The sequence below is a fragment of the Zootoca vivipara genome, chromosome 14, assembly GCF_965207765.1.
Source record: "Zootoca vivipara chromosome 14, rZooViv2.hap1.1, whole genome shotgun sequence".
Taxonomy (NCBI): domain Eukaryota; kingdom Metazoa; phylum Chordata; class Lepidosauria; order Squamata; family Lacertidae; genus Zootoca; species Zootoca vivipara.
Window position 1 is genome coordinate 22,548,601 of NC_142597.1, and position 21,903 is coordinate 22,570,503.

Sequence of the window (21,903 nt, forward strand, 5' to 3'; positions counted from 1 at the left end):
TTTTAAATATCCAAGAGGTTGTCCTACATTTGTGGGAGGGGGAAGCATTCAAAACACCTGAAGTCTTTGGTTTCAGTCTAGCCACAGATTGTGGGCTTTGGCCCTCAAGTGCCGAGTCATCAACCCATGAGAAACCGGGATATATATTTGTGCATGCTTGGACAGTTGTATATTTTGGGGGAAAGCAAGGAAGGGAGAGCAATCATGGTAGCGATACGCAAGGATATGGGTGGGCAATGGAGCATATGCAGAACTGGGTGAAAAGGTCCCACTGACTGCGACTTTGGGTCTTCTTTTCCTCCAGGATATGAGTTCTCTTCACACGTTGCAACAGCTCGTGCAGGTTCCAGGCCACATGCAATCTGTCCCCCTTTTCCTGCTTTCTCAGGGCCCAGCAGGACAACAAGGTAAGGAGGACATTCATCTAAGTATAGATGTGGAAGCTGCAACAAAATGTTGCAGCGTGAAGTGCTTTTGTTCTGGATACTCCATTTTATTCTCCATTCTCTTCCGCCTCCCCCCTGTTCCCCCTTTCAGTCAGCATTCGCTAGCCACTGATCACGGCGACTCCTTTCCTTATATGAACTGTTTAACAGGATTTATAAACCGCTTAATCATCTGTAACCTCTAAGCGGTTTACTCGGACTAGAATATTCATTAAGGATTTGCTATTCATTAATCATAGTCATTAAGAAATGCCCATAACAAGCAAACGTTAAAAGCAAGTTAACCTAAGATTAATCAAAATACATGTAAAATCAACACTCGTTAGAAATTTACGAAATTAATAGAAGCTCATGTTATCATTACATGTTAAAATTGCAAGCCTGGGTAGGATTCTCTAAACAAACAAACGAAGTCATTAGCAAGTGTCAAAAGCAATGCCGTGCAGATGTTTCAATGATATTGATATGTTTGGGACAGGGTTGCCATACACCCAGAATTTCCTGGAACTTTCCTCAGAATACTGCAGTCAGAAGCAGTGTCTAGGAGGAAATTGGCACAAATATCCAGGGAAATCTGGACGTATGGCAACCCATGTGTCTGGATTTTCAATTTTTGAAATATGGCAGAATAGTTTGGGAGGCTTTTCACCCTCAATTTATATAACAGCATAGGAAGAGCCTGCTGGATCAGGCCAATGGCCCATCGAGTCCAGCATCCTGTTCTCACAGGGGCCAGCCAGAGTCCCCAATGGGAAACCCGCAAGCAGGAGCTGAGGGCAACAGCCCTCTCCTCTCCTGCAGTTTCCATCAACTGGTATTCAGAATCATTATTGCCTCCAGCTGCAGAGGCAGAGCGTAGCCATCGTGACTGGTAGCCATCAATAGCCCCCTCCCCCTTGAATTTGTCCCACCTCCTTTTAAAATCGCCCAAGTTGGTGGTCATCCCTGCCTCCTGTGGGAGTGAGTCCCATAGATTAACTAGACCAGGGGTGGCCAACTCTCAATCTGATCTACTCACCCCCTTTTGGGGGGTTCAGATCAATGTTGTTGAGCTTTTTTTTAGGAAGGAGGAAAACCCATTTGGGGAGGGGGGTCAAAGTTGTTGAGCTTTTTCAGGGAGGAGGTAAAATGTTGAGCTTTAGGGGAGCCACAGTTGTTCACCTTCTTTTGGGGGGGGGAGCCAGTGACTACCAGTGATCTACCGCAGACGTCCAGTGATCTACTGGTAGATCACGATCTACCTGTTGGACATGCCTGAACTAGACAAACTCCTTCTCTCCCTGCCCTCTTTCTCCTGCTGAGTAACTCTTAAATGTCCTATCCCTTCTGTGATCCCCTTGGTGATTGGCCCCATGGAGGGAGGGGAGGCGATTCAATCAGAATTGGGGGGGGGGAGGTATAAGATGGCCCTCTCCCTGCATTCCCTCTTGTGCTGCTCAGCTAACTGGGTAACACCTGAACATGGTTTAAAGTCCAGGCATCTCAAACTTCGGCCCTCCAGATGTTTGGGACTACAATTCCCATCTTCCACAACCACTGGTCCTGATAGCTAGGGATCATGGGAGTTGTAGGCCAAAGCATCTGGAGGGCCGCAGTTTGGGGATGCCTGGTTTAAATGGAGCTAGCCTGCAGAGGAAAGAGCTCCCTTGGAGGGAAGGGTGGGCTATAATTTTGATGGATAGATAGATAGATAGATGATAGATAGATAGATAGATAGATAGATAGATAGATAGATAGATGATAGATAGATAGATATTGTTTATTTAATAAAAAAATCTGCTTCTTGGCTGATCAGTGGAGGCATGTTGTGGGCCAGGCATGAGGAGCGAGCGAGCCAGAAGCAGCTCAAGGAGTGCAAACTGCACACTTCTGAACAAGAAATAGAAAGAAAAGGGGCTCGTGTTTCTGGGAGACTATGGACGCTGACCGAAAAATGTGCATACTGCCCAGAGAATGTACAAAATGCAGTTGAGATATGTACATTCCCCAAAGCCTGTTCGGAATTAGGCAAAATGGACGGAGGATGTACAAATTTCAGCCACTATATGTGCAGCATTCAGTATGAACCTGTCCTGCCCCACAACCAACAAATGCAGACAGAGACACTTGTTTAATTTTTGTCTTGGTTTTATGGTTTCAGTGGTTTCTTTAAACTGAAGTTTTGTTTTTGTTTTGTTTTTTTTACAATCAAGCAGCACATAAATTGTATGAAATGAGTAAATGAAAGTAAGTAAGAGATAGACATTTATTTGTACGCAAGCTCTCCCCGCCGCCACTGCTGTTGAATGAGCTGAGTTTCAGGAAGTTGCTCCCCATGCTTAGGCCTATGACCTGCCATCCCGCAGCTAGCAGGCAAAGCCATTTGACTAATTTTTGTCTGCCTCGCTTAGATCCTATCTCCCTGGATGTTGCAAAGGCATTAAAACGTCTCCGCCAGCGCCGTCTGGTAGGGTTCTGCAAGACCCACTTGCAGTGGCGTGCGTCTTTTAATTACATTTGCATGCGTGCCCCTAATTTGCAAGGTGCCTAGTCGCAGGAGAAACAATGGCCAACCCCTGCCCTGTGGGATCTGACAGGTCTTTGTTTTCCTTTCTGCTACTCCGGAGACACACGGGAGTAAAAGGGTGAAGCAATGATTCCGCTGAAGTAGTCAAACAGCTGCAAAGAGCTGGGATTACGCAGCCAGTGACTGGGAGCAGGAAATTAGGAGCGTTAAAGTGATGAACTCTTGCAGTGACTCAGTTCTCGGTAACATAAGTGGAGCACTCCCTCGCCTCAGTGGCTACTTTCAGCAATGGGTGAACTCAGCAACCTGCACCCAAAACCAACCTGGCTCCATTTCCTCATACCCCCCCCCAAAAAAAGATATGACTATCTCACACACCTCTGATTTAAAATAGAAAATAAAAAAATTCCTTCCAGTAGCACCTTTAGGAGACCAACTAAGTTTGTCATTGCTATGAGCTTTTGTGTGCATGCACACTTCTTCAGATACACTGAAGCAGAAGTCATTCAGAAGTGTATCTGAACACGAAAGCTCATACCAATGATGAACTTAGTTGGTCTCTGGACCATAAAGAAGGCTGATCGCCGAAGAATTGATGCTTTTGAATTATGGTGCTGGAGGAGACTCTTGAGAGTCCCATGGACTGCAAGAAGATCAAACCTATCCATTCTGAAGGAATTCAGCCCTGAGTGCTCACTGGAAGGACAGATCGTGAAGCTGAGGCTCCAATACTTTGGCCACCTCATGAGAAGAGAAGAATCCTTGGGAAAGACCCTGATGTTGGGAAAGATGGAGGGCACAAGGAGAAAGGGACGACAGAGGAAGAGATGGTTGGACAGTGTTCTCGAAGCTACGAACATGAGTTTGACCAAACTGCGGGAGGCAGTGCAAGACAGGAGTGCCTGGCGTGCTATGGTCCATGGGGTCACGAAGAGTCGGACACGACTAAACGACTAAACAACAACAAGGTGCTACTGGAAGGATTTTTTATTGTTATTATTTTGTTTCGACTACGTCAGACCAACACCTACCTGTAACTAGAACCTCTAATTTAGTTTCTCTGCTCTCCTCACAGTCACACTTCTTCCTAAAATCACAGAAGTGTAGAGTTGGAAGGGACACCAAAGGTCATCTAGCCCAAGCAACTGCAACTATTATTATTATTATTATTATTATTATTATTATTTCTACTACTACTACTACGCTGCCCATCTGACTGGGCTGCCCCAGCCACTCTGGGCAGCTCCCCACAAAATATTAAAAACACAATAAAACATCAACCATTAAAAACTTCCCTGAACAGGGGAGCCTTCAGATGCTTCCTAAAAGTCAAATAGTTGTTTATCTGTTTGATATCTGAAGGGAGGGCGTTCCACAGGACGGGCGCCACTACCGAAAAGGCCCTCTGCCTAGTTCTTTGTAGCTTCACGTCCCTCAGTGAGGGAACCACCAGAAGGCCCTCGGAGCTGGACGATGGAGGTTGAGACACTTCTTCAGATATACAAGGGCTGAGGCCGTTTAGGACTTTAAAGGTTAGCACCAACACTTTGAATTGCAGTGTAGGACTTGCTGCTAAAGAATCCCCGTCAGATGACCACCCAACCTCTGTTGAGAAACCTCCAATGAAGGAGAGTCCACTACCTTCCTCTCTGACGGCAGCTCACCCCCTCAGCTTTTGCTAAAGGCTGCCACCAGCCCATGTCCGCACCAAATATTGTCCACTGAGTGGAGACAAGCTTTCTTTCATCTGCCTTTCCATATGCACAGAGGAACCAAAAGAATTGCATCCAATATGATGTAAGGAGAATGGGTAAAAAAGAAACCACGGTTCTGGATCTGGCCTCACAAGAACGTACCAATTTTGGTAGTGGTGAGAAAAAGACAATCTTCTGGGGAGGGAAAGAGAACCCCTCGCTTGTCATGAATATTTGGGTGGAGGGGGAGCCAATACCCTCCTTCAGCTATTCAGCGCAAGTTGTCTAAGGTGGGAGTCCTGTGAATGCGGGTAGTTATACCTCACAGAGTCAACTTGTGGACATTTCCCCCACCAGAGGCAACTGGATGGTTTTCGATGAGGATTAGACCAGGCATCCCCAAACTGCGGCCCTCCAGATGTTTTGGCCTACAACTCCCATGATCCCTAGCTAACAGGACCAGAGGTCAGGGGTGATGGGAATTGTAGTCCAAAAATCTGGAGGGCCGAAGTTTAGGGATGCTTGGATTAGACCAATTCACAGAAGAGAGGGCTATAAATGGCTACCAGCCATGACGGCTATGCAATTCCTCCACATATTGAGGCAGCAATTCTTCCAAAATACCAGTTCCAAAATACCACTGGGGGGGCGGCTCTTGTGCTCGAATCCCATTTGCGGGTTTCGCACAAACATCTGGCTGGCCACTGCAAGAACAGGATACTGATCTGGGAGGGCCACTGGCTCTTTTTATGTTCTGATGTGCACGCCTGCATGCAGCAGCTACCCTTGGGCGCAAAAATATTGACTACACCTGTTGTTCAAAGGGCAACAGCCTGGCTGAAATATTGGGGAGGAAGGGGAAGGACAAGTGATGGCTGAAGTAGTGGAGGCTGCTCCTTTAGGGGGAATGGGGCAGGGCCCCACTAACCTCAGCCCATCTCCAACCAGCCACCATTTGCTCTGCCTGCCAGCTTCCTCCCCTTCAACCTTAGTCTCTGTGTTGCCCATGTACAACTCTGCAAGGAGGAAACTGGAATGGCTCTGGCTCCACCTACTGGTTGCCTCCCTGCCTTCTACCCTACCAGCTCCAATGGGCCCCAGCCACTACCGAAAGCAAGATTTCATTTCTTGGTGTGTATGTCTGTCATGCAAATTGCAACGTGGGGAGAAACCAGGCTCACACCGCAGTTGAAAATCTGCCACAACAGTCTTCCTCCCCCCCCCTCCAACACCCACAGCCTGTCTTCATCCTGGTGCTAAGATGTCATCCTGTCTAGTGGCGTTAAGTCCCCAGTTTGGAAATCCATGCTAAGAAAGAAGGGCAGCTGCCAATTTGTCTGTTGGAGGGCACGTCATTACTCTCATGCGCATCTCATTTCTGGTGACATTGCACCATATTCTGGAATACGCTCTCATTTTGGAAAGGTTATATTATCCCTAGGTGGCGTTAGGCAAGCTCCTATTTCACAGCCTCAGCCACGCGTCTGCAAAATGGGAATTATACTGCTGAGCTGGCTTGCCTTCCCGTGTTGATATAAGGATTACAACAGGTTGTCTGCGAGGTGCTCTGAGCACTCAAAGGCAAGGATAGACAAAGTGGAGCCCTCCTAGGTGTTGCTAGACTACAGCTCCCATCAGCCTTAGCCAGCAAGTTGTGGGAGTTATAGTTCAGCAACATCTGAAGGTATGGATGGAGGAGAAATTTGATTCCCTTTGCCTTTATAAGCAGACTGCACTAAACTGCACTTTCTGAAGCAATACACAAATGGAAACACAAGCATCCTTCGAAGTTTGCTGTCCTCCGGATTTTGCAGTACACTTCTCCAGCCCATAGCTGCTAAGTCTCCCGTTTTTTTGCAGGAAACCCCTGTATTTTAAACCGTTTCCCGCTGGCAGCCCGGATTGGGAAAAATCCCGTAAATCCCCCGGATTTCCTACCTGCCAGGGAGGCTCCATTTTGGGTCCTGGCGCCGCCCGATTTCCGGTGCCCAGACATGGGTAGCGCGGCACCGGAAGTCCCTTCTACACATGCATGCGTAGAAGCGACTTCCAGTGCCGCTCTGCCCATGCCTGGGCACCAAAAATCAGGCAGAGCGGCGCCGGAAGTTGCTTCCATGCATTTCCGGACATGCGTAGAAGCGACTTCTGGTGCCGCTCTGCCCATGCCTGGGCACCGGAAATCAGGCGACGGCACCAGAAGTTGCTTCTACACATGTCCAGACATGCATAGAAGCGACGTCCGGTGCCGCATTGCCGCTGATCCCGCCTTTTTCAGCAGGGGACTTGGCAGCTATGCTCCAGCCGCATAATATGAACAAAAATGCATATACTGCGGTAATGTATTCAGCCTTCGGAAATGCCTTGTATTGGGGAAAACTGCATACAAAAGTGGGTATATTAGGAGAAATCCACACTCAAATCCACGCTTCTTCCCAGGTTTCCATGCAGGGGACATTCCCAATCTAACCTGGAGATGGCAAGGATTGAACCTGCGTGCAAAGCAGATGCTGTAGCAGTGAGCCAAAGCTCTTCCCCATCCTTATTCTCAAGAGTGGCACACCCCATTTAACTCACCACTGGCACCATACCACTCTTACCTGCATTGCCCAATGGTGCCCACAGAGCACCAGCAGCTGCGGCCAACTTCCAGTGAGATCTTGCAAGATCTCACCGAAGTTTTGTGAGATCTCGTGCAACAGGGCCGGCAGTGGAGGCAAACGGTGGCGGTGAGGCAGGCACCGCTTCTAGGGTCAAGGCAGGCTCCTCCCCAGTGCTGGACTTACGTATAAGCTAAACAAGCTATAGCTTAGGGCCCCACTCTCTTGGGCTCCCCAAAAAATGAAAAAAACAAAAACTGGATGTACATTTCCAAAATATAAGATGAAAACCAAATAAAATAAAACCTACATACATACAACAGTGTTTTGTGTGGTGTAGGCTCCTATTTGTGATGTGCAAATGGCTTTAGATACCTATTAGGTCCATGAATTACTAGATAGCATATATTCAACACAAAAAACAGTGACAATTTGTTGTTGACAAAGGACAGCTGGACATATAAAGGGCCCCATTACCTTAAGTAGCTTAGGGCTTCATCAAACCTAAGTCCTGCCCTGCTCCTCACCCTTCTTCCTTAGTGGACCAGGCCTGCTTCTTCCTTCCATCCTGAAAATCATCAGGCAGAGACAAAGTTTCTCACACTTATTTTTTCCCTTTCTCTTCCAGCTCTGCAACCAAATCTCCTCTCCTTTCCTCAGCAGCAGAGTGGGATCCTCCTTCCCCAGCATGGGCACAGCTTGACGTCTCAGGTAACAGCCGCATGGCAGGGTGTTTAGCTCATAGAAATCATAGAGTTGTAGAGTTGGAAGTGACCCTGAAGGTCATCTAGTCCAACCCCCTGCAATGCAGGAATATCTTTTGATTGGATTAATTTGGTTCAGTTAACTCAGTTGAATTAAATTCACTGTTGAGCCGAAGCCAGTATTCTCAGATATTCAAAACATCCAACACAGAAACTGAAATTTGGAATGTGCCATTTGATCTTAAAATTCAGCTGCTTTGGGGGTTGGGGGTAACTTTGCCAGACATCAGCTGCTGGCTGTCAACATCATTAGCCACATTGCCAAATATGAAAACCATTGCACTACAGCTACACTTGTTGTCACATACTACGTCCCAGTGCGTATCAGTTTTTAAATTTCACTGCCTACTGTAAGATATGGTGAAATACTATATCCCATTGCATGTCAACTATCAGATCCTGACAAATCAAATTTCAAGAATTGAAAATCAAACATATGATATCAAATAACAGATTTGTATAGTATGTATTGTTCTATTGGTACTGTCGCTGTGGGGTTTGTAATGACCTTTGGCTAGAACAATAAACTTATATTGATTGATTAAATAACACATTTCAAGCATTCAGCAAATATTTGAGCATTTGGGAAATGTTTGAAGAACTTTCAGTGCCTAAAGATAAACTGATGTGCCATTTTGCAAATGAATTCATTTAAGCTCTAATTCAGTGTCTAGCCCAGGGGTCAGAAAACTTTTTCAGCAGGGGACCGGTCCCTCATACCTTGTGGGTGGCCGGACTATATTTTGAAGAAGAAAAATAAATGAATTCCCATGCCCCACAAATAACCCAGATATGCATTTAAAATAAAAGCACACATTCTACTCATGTAAAAATACCCTGATTCCTGGACCATCCGCTGGCTGGATTTAGAAGGCGAATGGGCCGGATCCGGCCCCCGGGCCTTAGTTTGCCTACCCATGGTCTAGCCTACTAGGAACCCCAAAGCTTGGTGGGAGCACTCATTGAAATCTGGTGCAGAATTATCTCTGGACATTCCCAAAGTGCTCAAATAAATGGCTGTGTGTGTGTGTGTGTGTGTGTGTGTGTGTGTGTGTGTGTGTGTGTGTGTGTGAAGTCCCCCTTGTCTTGAATTTAGCACACGGCCACAATCTTAACACCAAACATCCTGGAGAACTGAATTTGGAACTAGATGGAAATATTCCATTGGGTAGGACCGTGGGAATTTGACTCCACAGTTGTGCTCACATTGAGCCAAGTCCAATACAAAGGAGGGGGAGGGGAGGGTGGAAAGGACTCCTTCCTACTCACAGTCAAATTTGGTTTAATCTGAGTAAGTTCTCTTTTCCACTATTCCTCGGGGTGATGAGAGCTCCCTGTGGCTGTCCACTGAAATGATCAACAGAGCTTAGGGCTGTGGAACATAGTTTGGTCACCCTGGGTTACTCAGCCTAAAGGCAGCATGCATAGAATCCTAGAGCCATAAGAGGCACATGGGTGTACCCAGTGAGGGGCAGGGGGACAGCTGCCCCCCCCAGAAGCAAAAAAAAAACCCACCGTATTTTATGGACCATAACCCACACTTTCCCCCTCCGAAAACTGAAGGGGGAAAGTCGCTGCGGGTTATAGAAATCGGGCTGTTTCTGCCCCCTCCGTGGCTGCAGCCAGCAACAGGAACGTGGGGAGGGCGAGAAGCAGCCTGAAATCAGGCTGTTTTCGACCCCCTCCATGGCTGCAGCCAGTGACAGGAACATGGGAGGGGGGGAGGAGCAGCCTGAGCTGGGGGGGGAGGGCACGAACAGGAGCTCCATCCTTCCTTCCATCCTTCATTCCCCCCTCTTTCTTTCTTTCTTTTTCTCTCTCTCTCCCTCCCTCCCTTCTCCCTCTCTCACCCACCTTCCTTCCTTCCTTCCTTCCTTACTTACTTACTTACTTACTTACTTACTTACTTCTCTCTCTTCCCTCCCTGCCTCCTTCCTTCCCTCTCTCTTCCCCTCTCTTGCGCCCCCCCTCCAGTTTTGATCCTGGGTACACCCCTGAAGAGGCGTCTGAAGTAATCTCATCCAACCTCCTGGTCAAAGCAGGAAAGCCTCTATGATAGGATCCCTGATAGGTAGCCAACCAGCCTCTGCCTATGAGGAAAGGTTACGGTTTTCCCACAGGCATCCAGCTGGCCCCTTTGAGAACAGGACTGTTGGACTAGATGAGCCACTGGCCTCATCCAGCAGACTCTTCTTAGGTTCTTATGCTTTAAAACCTCTAATGAAAAGAGGGAGAATCACAAGCAAAGTGCCTGAAAACTGAAGAGGAAGCGGGATTTGGAAAAGCCTATCAACCACCAACACCACCGCCAACAGAAAGCATCCAGTCCCATAGTGTCTGATCCTGGGACACTCCCTCTACCACCAGGAGACACCTAGAATGATGGATGAGAGGAAACTGTCTCCATAACACCCAGGCCTCTTGTGTCATCTTCAGATGTGTGGGTTTCTGCTCATCCTAAATTATTTGAGCAATCTTGCTGGATCAGCCTGATCATCCCTCTAGGCCACACCGAGTGTAATTAGGAATAAAAACAACTAAATTTCATTAGTCATTGTTGCAATGAATGTAGGATAAGAAAATCCCTGCTTACAGCCAGTTGGAGGATGATATACAGTGGTACCTCGGTTTATGAACACAATTGGTTCCGGAAGTCTGTTCATAAACTGAAGCGTTCATAAACTGAAGCGAACTTTCCCATTGAAAGTAATGGAAAGTGAATTAATCCGTTCCAGACGGTCCGCGGAGTAAGCGTTCATAAACTGAAGCGAACTTTCCCATTGAAAGTAATGGAAAGTGGATTCATCCATTCCAGACGGGTCCGCGGAGTACTTAAACTGAAGCGTTCATAAACTGAAGCATGGGTGTAATTGGTTCCGGAAGTCTGTTCATAAACTGAAGCGTTCATAAACTGAAGCAAACTTTCCCATTGAAAGTAATGGAAAATGAATTAATCCGTTCCAGATGGGTCCGTGGCGTTCATAAACCGAAAATTCATAGACCGAGGTGTTCATAAACCGAGGTTCCACTGTATTTGAGTCTTCCCCCTTGTATAAGACTAGTATAGTCATAACAGGGAGGGTGATACCCTATGATTATTCTGGATGTGTCTTGATTGGCTCTCAGGTCACACCCATACTCTACATTCAAAGCACACTTGACATACATTTAAAGCACATGGCTTCACTCAAAGAATCCCGGGAACTGTAGTTTACAGAGCCACAAATCCCAGCCTCTTGAACAAACTACATTCCCCAGAATTCTTTGGGAAAAGCCATGGCTGTTTAAAGGGGTAGGTTTCTACTTTAAATGTATAGTGTATAGTGAGGCCTTGGTTTCCAATGGGTATTGTCACAGTGGCCGGATGGGGCTACTTCAGAGTAACGACTCTACACCGCTCTGCATTTTATCTTTTTATTGGTGCTGCGTATTTACAGTGCTAAAGGTAGAGCTATTTACAGAGACACATCTTCTCAGCTTGAATCAGTACCTCCGAATGGTGTTTGGCGCGTTTTTCGCCAGCATAACAATTTGGGGAGACCCATCCTCTTTCCCCTACGCTTTTTGCGCAATTCCGGAGTTGGGGGGATGGGTCTGCCCCCCTTTCTTCCCCCTTCCTTTCCCACCTGGGACGATGGCTCCTCTACCCTGCCAGAGCCTTGGACACCACTTCCTGTTTCCCCACTTGAGCTGGAGCTTTCCCTGCTTTCAGCCGCGCTCTGGGCTGGGCTGGAACTCAGGAGGGGAGGGACTTCGCAATAGCCCCTGTCCCTCACAGGTATTTTATTGTTTTGATCAATCTGCTGTTCATATTGATGGTTTTCTATGGGGTTGTTTTGGCAAAGAATTTGTATTGTACCAGCCACTTTGGACACTTTAATTGAGAGGCAGGATGCAAATGCCTACAGCCCACAAAAAAAACACAGTTTGGTGAGAGTGGAAGTGGAGTCATAGAATTGTAGAGTTGGAAGGGAGCCCGAGAGTCATCTAGTCCAACCCCCTGTAATGTAGGAATCTCAGGGTCAGCATTTGCCCTTAACATCATCGGACAAATGTTTGGGCCATGACACCACTGCTACTACTATCTGCCCTGAGCCCCCATTGCATTCATTTTTTTCTGGCCCAGTGCTCTGAGGAGAGCAGCCATTTTAATTTCCCACAATACCCCTGGTGTAGCACCACTCTGGAACAATGCAGAGAATAAAAATGGTAGCCCCCACCCATCCATCGCTGCTTCTGGCCACTATCTCTGGCCGGTGAATTAGCCAGGGGGGTGCACTCAAACCTGCAGCACATCCCATGATGTTTTTGATGTTTTGTGAATATGTCATTTGACCTGTAGCTTATACCCTACTAAACACCTTTCCTGGGGAGTGCTTTCATTGGTTATTTTTCTCCCAGTAATGATGGCACAATGTGTCTGTTTTAACAGGCGGTGGGACGCCCTGGGCACCCGGGGTCGTCGTTGGAGCCCCACCTGGAAGTCCCTCAGCACTTACAAGTGAGCAAACACTTGCCGTCCTCAGTGGCAACGGATGAAGCCAATGATCTAGAGGAGCTCGAAAAATTTGCCAAGACTTTCAAACAGAGGCGAATCAAACTTGGGTTCACTCAGGTGAGGACAGTCTCCTTCAAACTCTAAATGGTTGTCTTCTAGTGCCACCTTGCCTGTGCCTTGAGACCTTCAGCCGATGCTCTTCTCTGAGAACCTTCACTGGGGAAGGTATTTCATGCAGCAAAGAGAAGCAGGGCCTCCTTTGTGGTAGTGCCCCACTGTGGAATGCCCTCTTGGTATGGTTGGACCAAAGCGCTGATCATCCCTGACCATATCTGATGGAACTTAGAGTCCAACAACACCCCATCCCTGCCATAGGAGAACAATGAGTGCTGATACTTTAATCCTTACTGTCTGGTTAAATCCTTTGCCAAGGCTTTTTGAACGCTGGTTGTGCTTGCTTGTTTTAACTCAGAAGTGGAGAATTTGTGGCCCTCCAGATGTTTTGAGGCTGCGACTGAGGCTGCCCAACCTCTAGCCATTGGGCATGCTGGCTGGGGCTGAAGGGAGCTGGAATCGAGAAACTTCTGGTTCTCTACCACTCCTCCAAAACCTGTTCTATGTTGGGGGGGGGTTCCAATAAGAAGATCCTGTTTTTTCCTTATCATTGTGTTATCAGTAGCAGTATTCTTAAGTTGGGTATGATTAGATCAGGCATCCCCAAACTTCAGCCCTCCAGATGTTTTGGACTACAATTCCCATCATCCCTGACCACTGGTCCTCTTAGCTAGGGATCATGGGAGTTGTAGGCCAAAACATCTGGAGGGCCGCAGTTTGGGGATGCCTGGATTAGATGGTTGTTGTCATTCTGTTAAATGTATTACCTGCCCTTCACCAGCAGGTTCCAGGGCAGTTTACAACAACACAAAGTTCAGAATTAATACAGTTTGAAATTGCAGGAATAGGGCAGGCCCTGAAACACACATCTGAGTGTCAAAGAGGAACATCTTCAGCATTTGCGGAAAGCTGTTTAGCAAATATGCCAGATCCGCCTCTGCGAGGAGGGAGCTCCCCAACTGCGGAACTGTCCCAGGGTTGGACTAGATGATGCTTTGGGTCCCTTGTAGCTATATGATTCCTCTCTTCTGCCTTTTCCCTTTCCTCACCTCTTTTGCCTCCTGCAGGGTGATGTGGGGCTGGCCATGGGGAAGCTCTACGGGAATGACTTCAGCCAAACCACCATTTCCCGCTTTGAGGCCCTCAATCTGAGCTTCAAGAATATGTGCAAGCTGAAACCACTGCTGGAGAAGTGGCTGAGCGATGCAGGTAGGCTGGTGTTTCAGTTCATCTTCTGCACACTTGCATTTGAATGAGCTCCCATTTCTCACAGGTTTGCTTAAAGGAAAAAAAAGAAAAAAGAAGATCTGTCCTGGTCTTGCTAGCTTTACTGTTTCAGCATGGGTTGAGGGGTGGAGAGCTATTCCTACTCCCCTCTCAGATTTTTGCACTTTGGCAGGATTGTAGGGTATAAATTGAGGCTGTGCTTGTTTTCCTTAAGGAAACAGGATCCCTCATGAATCATACACCATTGTCCCACTAGGGGGCAATAGAGGGTGCGATAGTCTCCCAAGACGGAGAGAGAATAAAGTGAGTGTAGGATCCACTAGGACAGGGGTCCCCAAACTACGGCCCCCGGGCCGGATGCGGCCCAATCGGCCTTCCAATCCGGCCCGCGACGACTCCCGCCGCCCGCTGCCGCCGCCCGCTCTCACGGCGCGCGGCGCAGCGACGATCTAAAAAATCGGCAAAAAATCGCCGAAAATCCTTTGTGCGCATGCGTATGGGCCTCTCCCGACCCGGAAGAGGTCATTTCTGGTGCACTTCCGGGTCGGGGGAGGCCCATACGCATGCGCACAAGCGTTTTTTGGCGATTTTTTCCCCGCCCGTGTGCGTGTGCGCATGCGCACGGGCGCGCACTCCCCCGCCCTCCGGCCCGCTGCGCGCGCACTCCTCTGCCCTCCGGCCCACCGCGCGGTCGGCGCGGCGGGCACCGGCCCGCCGCGCAGAAAGTCTGGGGACCCCTGCACTAGGAGAAGGGGACGACAGAGGATGAGATGGTTGGACAGTGTTCTTAAAGCTACCAACATGAGTTTGACCAAGCTGCGGGAAGCAGTGGAAGACAGAAGTGCCTGGCGTGCTCTGATCCATGGGGTCACGAAGAGTCGGACACGACTAAATGACTAAACAAAACAAAAAAGGATCCAAACAGAACATTGCAAAGTAAGACGCCAGCTTTCAAGTTCAACAGAACTCTACTTCAGCTTGGATGTTAAGCAGAACAAAAGCAGAAAGAGGGGTGTCTGAAAATATTTTTTATATAGCCCACCTTTTCTGCAAAGAGCACAAGGTGGTGTATATACTTCTCCCCCTCTCTATTGTATCCTCACAACAGCCCTGTGAGGTAGGCTAGGCTGAGAGGCAGTGACTGGCGCAAGATCACCCACTGAGCTTCCTGGCTGAGTGGAGATTTGAACCCGGGTCTCCTGGGTCCTAGTCCGACACGCTAACCACTACACCACACTCATGTCTCTGTGGGGCATGGTGGGAACCTCATCCCAACCTTTGGTAACAGTCTTGTGGCTGGTGCTTATGTGAGTTGCAGTCCAAGATGGGGGAGAGGACCTGAGGAACCTGTGACTAGATGTTTTGGACTCCAGTCCCTAGCAGCATCAGCCAGTGAAGCAAATTGTCAGTTTTCTGCCATAATCCTTGCACACATCAATGTATCGGCTTTGAATTAAATGGTTTGCCTATCTCCTTGCTCCCTGCTCCATAGAAGCTTCCCCGTTGGATTCTTCCGTGAGCACACCCAGTTCCTACCCATCTGTGAGCGAGATGTTTGGTCGCAAGAGAAAGAAACGCACCAGCATCGAGACCAACATTCGCTCCACGCTGGAGAAACGGTTCCAAGACGTAAGAGAAACAATCCACTTGCTGCTTTTAACCGTCAAGCATAATATGGGGAGGTATATAAGGCTGAAGGTTTGACAGGGCAAGTGGTGAGAAGCAAGAAGGGATGCCTTCCGTCACTTCATCCCACTGGTCCTTCTAGGTTTTCCTCCATCCTAAAATAGTGTTATAGGATTGGGGGGTCAGTCTAGATGACATCCATGGATTCCTTCCAGGAACATAGCTGCCAAGTACCCCGTTTTCCCCAGGAACCCCCCGTTTTCTCGTACCGTTTCCTGGCGGTCCCCCGTATCAGTTTGTCTCCCATTGTTTTCCCTTATTCCGCTCCTGCTGGCAGCCATTTTTTTTCCTGCTTTGCCCATCTATGGGCACCGAAAATGGCTGGCGCTGGCGCCGGAAGTCGCGTCTACGCATGTCCGGAAGTGAGTAGACGTGACTTCCGTTGCCAGCGCCAGCCATTTTTGGTGCCCATAGATGGGCAAAGCGACACCGGAAGTTGCGTCTACGTAAGCTCCGGTGTCACGCGGCTGCCGGTCCCGGATTCTGCAGTCGTGGACTTGGCAGGTATGTCCAGGAATGTGATCCTGTACACAGTGAGGTTAAGAATCTAGCAGGGGAGTCTGCTGAACCAACCAAACCAGTTCCTTTGTTAAGGTCTTGGCTAGCCAGTTAAGTACTTCCATCTGCGTGTCCAAAGAGGTTGCTCTGTTGCCATAGAGACAAATAGGTGGGCATTTTCCCACCTCACCTTGCTGGATGCCATGTCAGCCTAGGAGGGAGAACAAAGGGACAAGGGGTGCTGTTTGAGAGACAGTTTTTTGCTGCTGCTGATGATGATGGAAGCTGGAGATCCAGAGGCTGGACCCAAAGATGTGGCATTCGGCTTCCCTAGAAACCTAAAAGGAAGACAAGTTCTGATGGAGGGTAAATGCTATGAGCCCCTTCATCCTATGTTCAAGTCATCAACATGTGTAAATAAATCCATATGCTCTAAAGATATGGAGATTGCTCCATAGACCTTCATTCCCAGGAAACAGAACCCTGGGTAAGTGCAGGAGCCCCCAGAGTCTCTCACCACACAGAGGTTAGGTGCTTACAACACTATATGATCTAGGGCTGTGCACAGGATTCGACCGGTCCAAGTCCTGAACTAAATTGAGCCGATTTAGGGGAGTGGAGGATTGAGACAGCCCCTGATCACTGCAGGTCGAGCCACCCAGTGATCTGCTGCTGTCAGGCAGTCCTGTGAGCTGCAACATGACAACAGCCTTACCTTTCTATGTATATAGTAAGAAATAAAGTGTCCCTTACTGCTGTGGATGGTGTTGCTTATCTCAGCCTTTTTCTCTTCAGAACCCCAAGCCCAGCTCAGAGGAGATCTCCATGATTGCAGAACAGTTGTCCATGGAGAAGGAAGTGGTCCGGGTTTGGTTCTGCAACCGGCGCCAGAAAGAGAAGCGCATCAGCTGCCCGATGCCCTCCCCTATCAAATCACCCCTCTACAACTCCAGACTGGTAAGAGCTCCTTCACCAAAGGGGACTGATCACCACTGGGCATTGCTAGATAGTTGAAGGACTCGAGGCAAAAGCCCATAATGCACATTTCTTACATATTGGCATGTGCTAATTTATGGCGCTGTGGGTTAAACCACAGAGCCTAGGGCTTGCCGATCAGAAGGTCAGAGGTTCGGATCCCCACGACGGGGTGAGCTCCCGTTGCTCGGTTACCAGCTCCTGCCAACCTAGCAGTTCGAAAGCACGTCAAAGTGCAAGTAGATAAATAGGTACCGCTACAGTGGGAAGGTAAACGGTGTTTCCGTGCGCTGCTCTGGTTTGTCAGAAGCGGCTTAGTCATGCTGGCCACATGACCCGGAAGCTGTACGCCGGCTCCCTCAGCCAATAACATGAGATGAGCGCCGCAACCCCAGAGTCAGTCATGACTCGACCTAATAGTCAGGGGTCCCTTTACCTTTACCCCTGGGCAAATTTAGGTGGTAGAGCTCTTACTTTGTGCCCAGGAATTGTTGTTGTGCCCAGTACTAGTCCTACTGGCAGTGGCCCACTGAAGTTAATGGACATGACTAACTTAGGTTCATTACATATGCTCCAACATTTTCTGTCCCAAATCCAGGACACACACACCCATCATGCTGCCCCTGCCTCCACCCCTCACCCACCCACTCCGCCTTGACCCACCAGCACCACCCACAAGGATGCCCAGGCTCACTCAGCTCACCACTGCCTCCCACCACTCACTGCTGCCACCACTGCAAGGAGAAGGCTGCCTTCTCCCCCTCTGCAAGACCAACCAAGGCACTTTGGTGCATCCCTTTGAGACAGCCAGCACAGCTTCCCAGAAGGGTGCATCCCTGGGCAATGTCAAAGTGATCTCAGAAGGTGCTCTGTTGCTCGTCATTCCAGGATCCAAATCAGGCATCACCTCCGTCGAGCGCCTGAGGCCCACCGGCCCCTCCTCTGCCTCCTCCTGCTGTCCCGAGTGGCAACGGCCTCCTCCACCTCCCTGCTGTGGCGGAGTGACGCAGGGCGGCGGGGCGGGAGAGTGAGGGGCGGCGCGCTTACCTGAGGCACGCTGCGGGAGGCGACGGCAGAGGCCTCTTCCTTCTCCTCAGGAGAAGGGAGGTGGAGGAGGCCGTCGCCACTCGGGACAGCGGGAGGAGGCAGAGAAGGGGCCGGTCTCTGTGCTCCAAGTCTCTGCGTCCAATCCCTGTGTCCGTGGGGCACATGCGCAGTAGCGCGGACACAGGGACTGGACGCAGAGACACAGGGACTTTATTATATAGGATAGTCAGGAGTATCACACAAATACTGTGCTTTGAACATCATGTTCCATGTTGCCAACAGTGTGCTCCTGGTGTATCAGAGCCAACAGAGCACCTCTCCCTGTTGAAAACCGCTTTGCATGTGTCTGAATAGCTCCACGCAGCTGCTGCCTGCCTCTCTTTCTTTCTTACAACGCAATTTGAATTGCACATGAGCCTACATGAAGAAACGAGTGGAAGTGGGTTGTGTGAATGGCCAAAGAGTTGTTGCTGTTGGCATGAGCTGGATTCTGTGTGGTCCTCACCTTACGCTGGGCGAAGCATTAGTGTATAAACACACTTTGAAGTGGAATGCAGCTGTTGCTGGGGGTAGAGCATGCCAGCTCCTTCTAAAGGAATGGCTTGCCGTAGGGGATCAACACAGGAGAGCCAGGACAATATTATGGCTCATGATGAGTTGTCAGCCAAAAGGGCCTTGCTTCAGAAGTTTCTTGGCAGCCCTCAGTAAACTGCCATCTCCACACACACACACACACACACACACACACACACACAAGGCAGTATGGGAATAACAGCCTACCTTGCAAGATTGTTGTAAGCGTTACTGAGATGGGGTACAGGTATCATCTTAAAAGCTCTGTAGAAATGCTGCGAGGAGAAAGGCTGGGATCCAACTGAAACTGTGACGGAGAGTCTCAGTCGCCGGAATGTCAGCCAGCTTCCTGAGATGCTATCGCTCCAAATTAACAAGGCCCCCAGCAAATGGAAAGAGCACCTTTTTCCTGATTCACCAGGACTGACTCACAGAGGAGAGCACCCTCTGAGGATGACTCATTCACACAGCTTCCTGTAAGGCAGCTGCTTCTAGCTTAGCACAGGGTGCTCTCCATTTTCGGGTGGGATCCTCTCCTGTGTCAGCCAATCCAAGTTGTGCAATCGTTGTCGGCAGGAAGCTATTGCGCAACAAATACACCTCTCCCCACCCCCCTCAAAATAGACTTTTTGCTTTGAGATATATTAAAAAATAATTAAAACAATTGTCCAGTAGCACCTTAGAGACCAACTAAGTTTGTTCTTGGTATAAGCTTTCGTGTGCATGCACACTTATTCAGATACACTATGTCAGACCAACACGGCTACCTACCTGAATCTTTTTGCTTTGAGGAAAGGGATGGGGAAAATCACTAGACAATGTGGGGCAGAATGCTTGCCTGGACACAACATCCTCTAACCTCCCCTACATCAAATCAGAAGGCTCCTGAAATAGGCAGTGTCATCTTATCTGCCTACAAACCAATCAGAATTAATGCTTTTTTATTTAAAAAATTTTTAAAAGGTCATCTGGAAGCAACTATCATCTCTGGCTGTTGAACTATCTGAGCAAACTGTCATCTAAGTCCAGCAGCAAATGTAGAGTTGGAAGTGACCTTTGCCAAAATTTTATTAGGCATTACAAATATCAGCCATCATAAAACATCCATATATAAAATTTTAAAATATGTACAAATAAGCAGCCATGTAAAATATGCAATAATGAGGATTTTCATCGGAGATTCTTCCTGCTAAATAGTGCCATTCACCACACTAAGAGATACTATTGATTTAAAACTCGGCCACCCTTGCAGTTACTTCTGGGTTGATGTCAGACAGATAGAATCTGACATTTTCATTGTGCCATGATGTTAGACTATGCAAAAAAGGGGGGGATAGAACACTTTTGCATAGCTGGACCCTGAGGTTCATCTAGTCCAACCCCCTGCAATGTAGGAATCACAGCAAGAATGAAGTCAAGAGAGAAGGCAGATTGAGTGAAGTGGAACCGGTTCAGAGGAGGGCAACTAAGGTGGTCATGGGTAAAGAAAAGAAGTCCTAAGATGAAAGATTGGGATAAATGGGCATGTTTAGGCTGGGGTATGGAAGAATGAGAGTGGGGGACACATAGAAGATGACACTTAGAAGAGGACACTTTCTACCTGTTTGGGGGGGAGGGGGGAGAGAAGATTTGCTATCTGGTTAACTGGGAACAGATCCCCACTATACATTTAAAGCACATCTAACCACATTTAAATCTCATGGCTTCCCCCTAAACAATGCAAAATCCTCATAGAGCTACAATTCCCAGGATCCTTCTTTGGGGAAAGTTGTGTATTTTGTACGTATGCCGTGAATCTGCCTTGCGGCACATTTTAACCCATCCAAAACATTTTTAATTGGGACACCCATTTAATCCACTAATTTATTTTAATTAGGATGTATGTTTAATCCAAAAATAACCTTGAGTAACTGAACGATCAATTAAATATTGTAGCTGCATTTGCAAGTCACAATAAGTCTATGGCTTACTGCAATAGAGAAAAAGGAGGGATGGCTAAGTACCACCTGCATTATCACATTTAAAGCAGCATCACATTTCTATCACAGACGTACATCTCCCAGAGTTCCCTGTGAAGAGGGATTGCTTGTTAAACCACTCTGGGAATTGCAACTCTTTGAGGGGAACAGGGGTCTCCCGATGACTCTTACCCTTAAGAAACTACACTTCCAGGGATTCTTTGGTGGCGGGAGACACAGTCTATATTTTGACGTATTTCCTTTAAAATAGCTCAAAATTTATTTTTTTAAGATTTTGTGTCTTGATTTCCAACCCTGTTTAAATGTACAGTGCAGATGATGCAAAAAAAAATGAGCTTCCCATTGAACGAATTGAGTCTCCTTTAGCACAGCAGTTAAGTACTGCTTATTTGTTTTTGTTTTTCTAAGCACCAGCCATACGACTTGCAGTGGACAAACCAACCTAGGCCCATCTTTCAACCTGTCACCCCAAATGATCCTCTTTGGTTTGCTTTTTTTCTTCCAGGTTTCTACCTCAGGATCCTTGGGTCCCCTCTCTGTCACTCCTGTTCACAGCACCATGCATGGGGCAGGTATGTGGGGGTTTTCCCCTCCAGGAGAACATTTCTCTGTTTCTGTTTTTTCCTTCCATGATTCAGCCACTCCGATCTGCTTCTCTAGGTGAGATGGGATTGTGGAGGGAACATGGAACCAGCCGGTCTTTTTGCCTCAGGCCTTTGGCGCCCCAGGCCCTGCACGGATATTCCTCTGCACAGCTCAGACCTTGCCTAGGGGCATAGGCTGAGGAACACATATATATCGGCTTGAAGCAACCCTGCCAAATCTTTGGCCGCAGGCTTTCCATTGATACTGTGATGGGCAGTTGGGCTGTGAAAGCCCAACAGGGTAAAATGGGTGTGGTGACAGACAGGCCAGAGGGCAGGTTCTCGATCAGACAGACGTGAGATGAGGAAATCTGCATCATTACTCCACTGGACAAGCTACTCAGACTGAGGGGCTGGGAATCACAGAATCATGGAGTTACCTACTCCAGCTCCCTGCAATGCAGGAATCTCAACTAAAGCATCCATGACAGGTGGCCATCCAACCTCTACTTAAAAAGTCTCCAATGAAGGAGAACCGACAACATGCGGAGGGAGTCTGTTCCACTGTCAAACAACTCTTACTGTCAAGGAGAGGACCGTAACTCAGTGCCAGGCCATCTGCTTTGCATGCAGAAGGTCCCAGGTTCAATCCTTATCATCTCCAGGTTGGAAAGGGGAAACCCTGGAGAGAGACTGCCAGTCAGTGTAGACTCCC

At 48.2% G+C, this 21,903-nt stretch overlaps 1 protein-coding gene across 4 annotated transcripts in view; it reads left to right on the plus strand.

The window, feature by feature from the left end:
- POU2F3 (POU class 2 homeobox 3) overlaps nt 1-21,903 on the plus strand; it is a 94,999-nt gene that overhangs the window by 65,846 nt on the left and 7,250 nt on the right. For all 4 annotated transcript variants that reach the window (XM_035140186.3, XM_035140187.3, XM_088658120.1 and 1 more), the window contains 7 exons: nt 305-407; nt 7,872-7,954; nt 12,440-12,622; nt 13,687-13,828; nt 15,339-15,475; nt 16,826-16,987; nt 21,110-21,176. In XM_035140186.3, the coding sequence (XP_034996077.1) occupies nt 305-407; nt 7,872-7,954; nt 12,440-12,622; nt 13,687-13,828; nt 15,339-15,475; nt 16,826-16,987; nt 21,110-21,176 (877 nt within the window). The remainder of the gene's footprint in view (nt 1-304; nt 408-7,871; nt 7,955-12,439; nt 12,623-13,686; nt 13,829-15,338; nt 15,476-16,825; nt 16,988-21,109; nt 21,177-21,903) is intronic.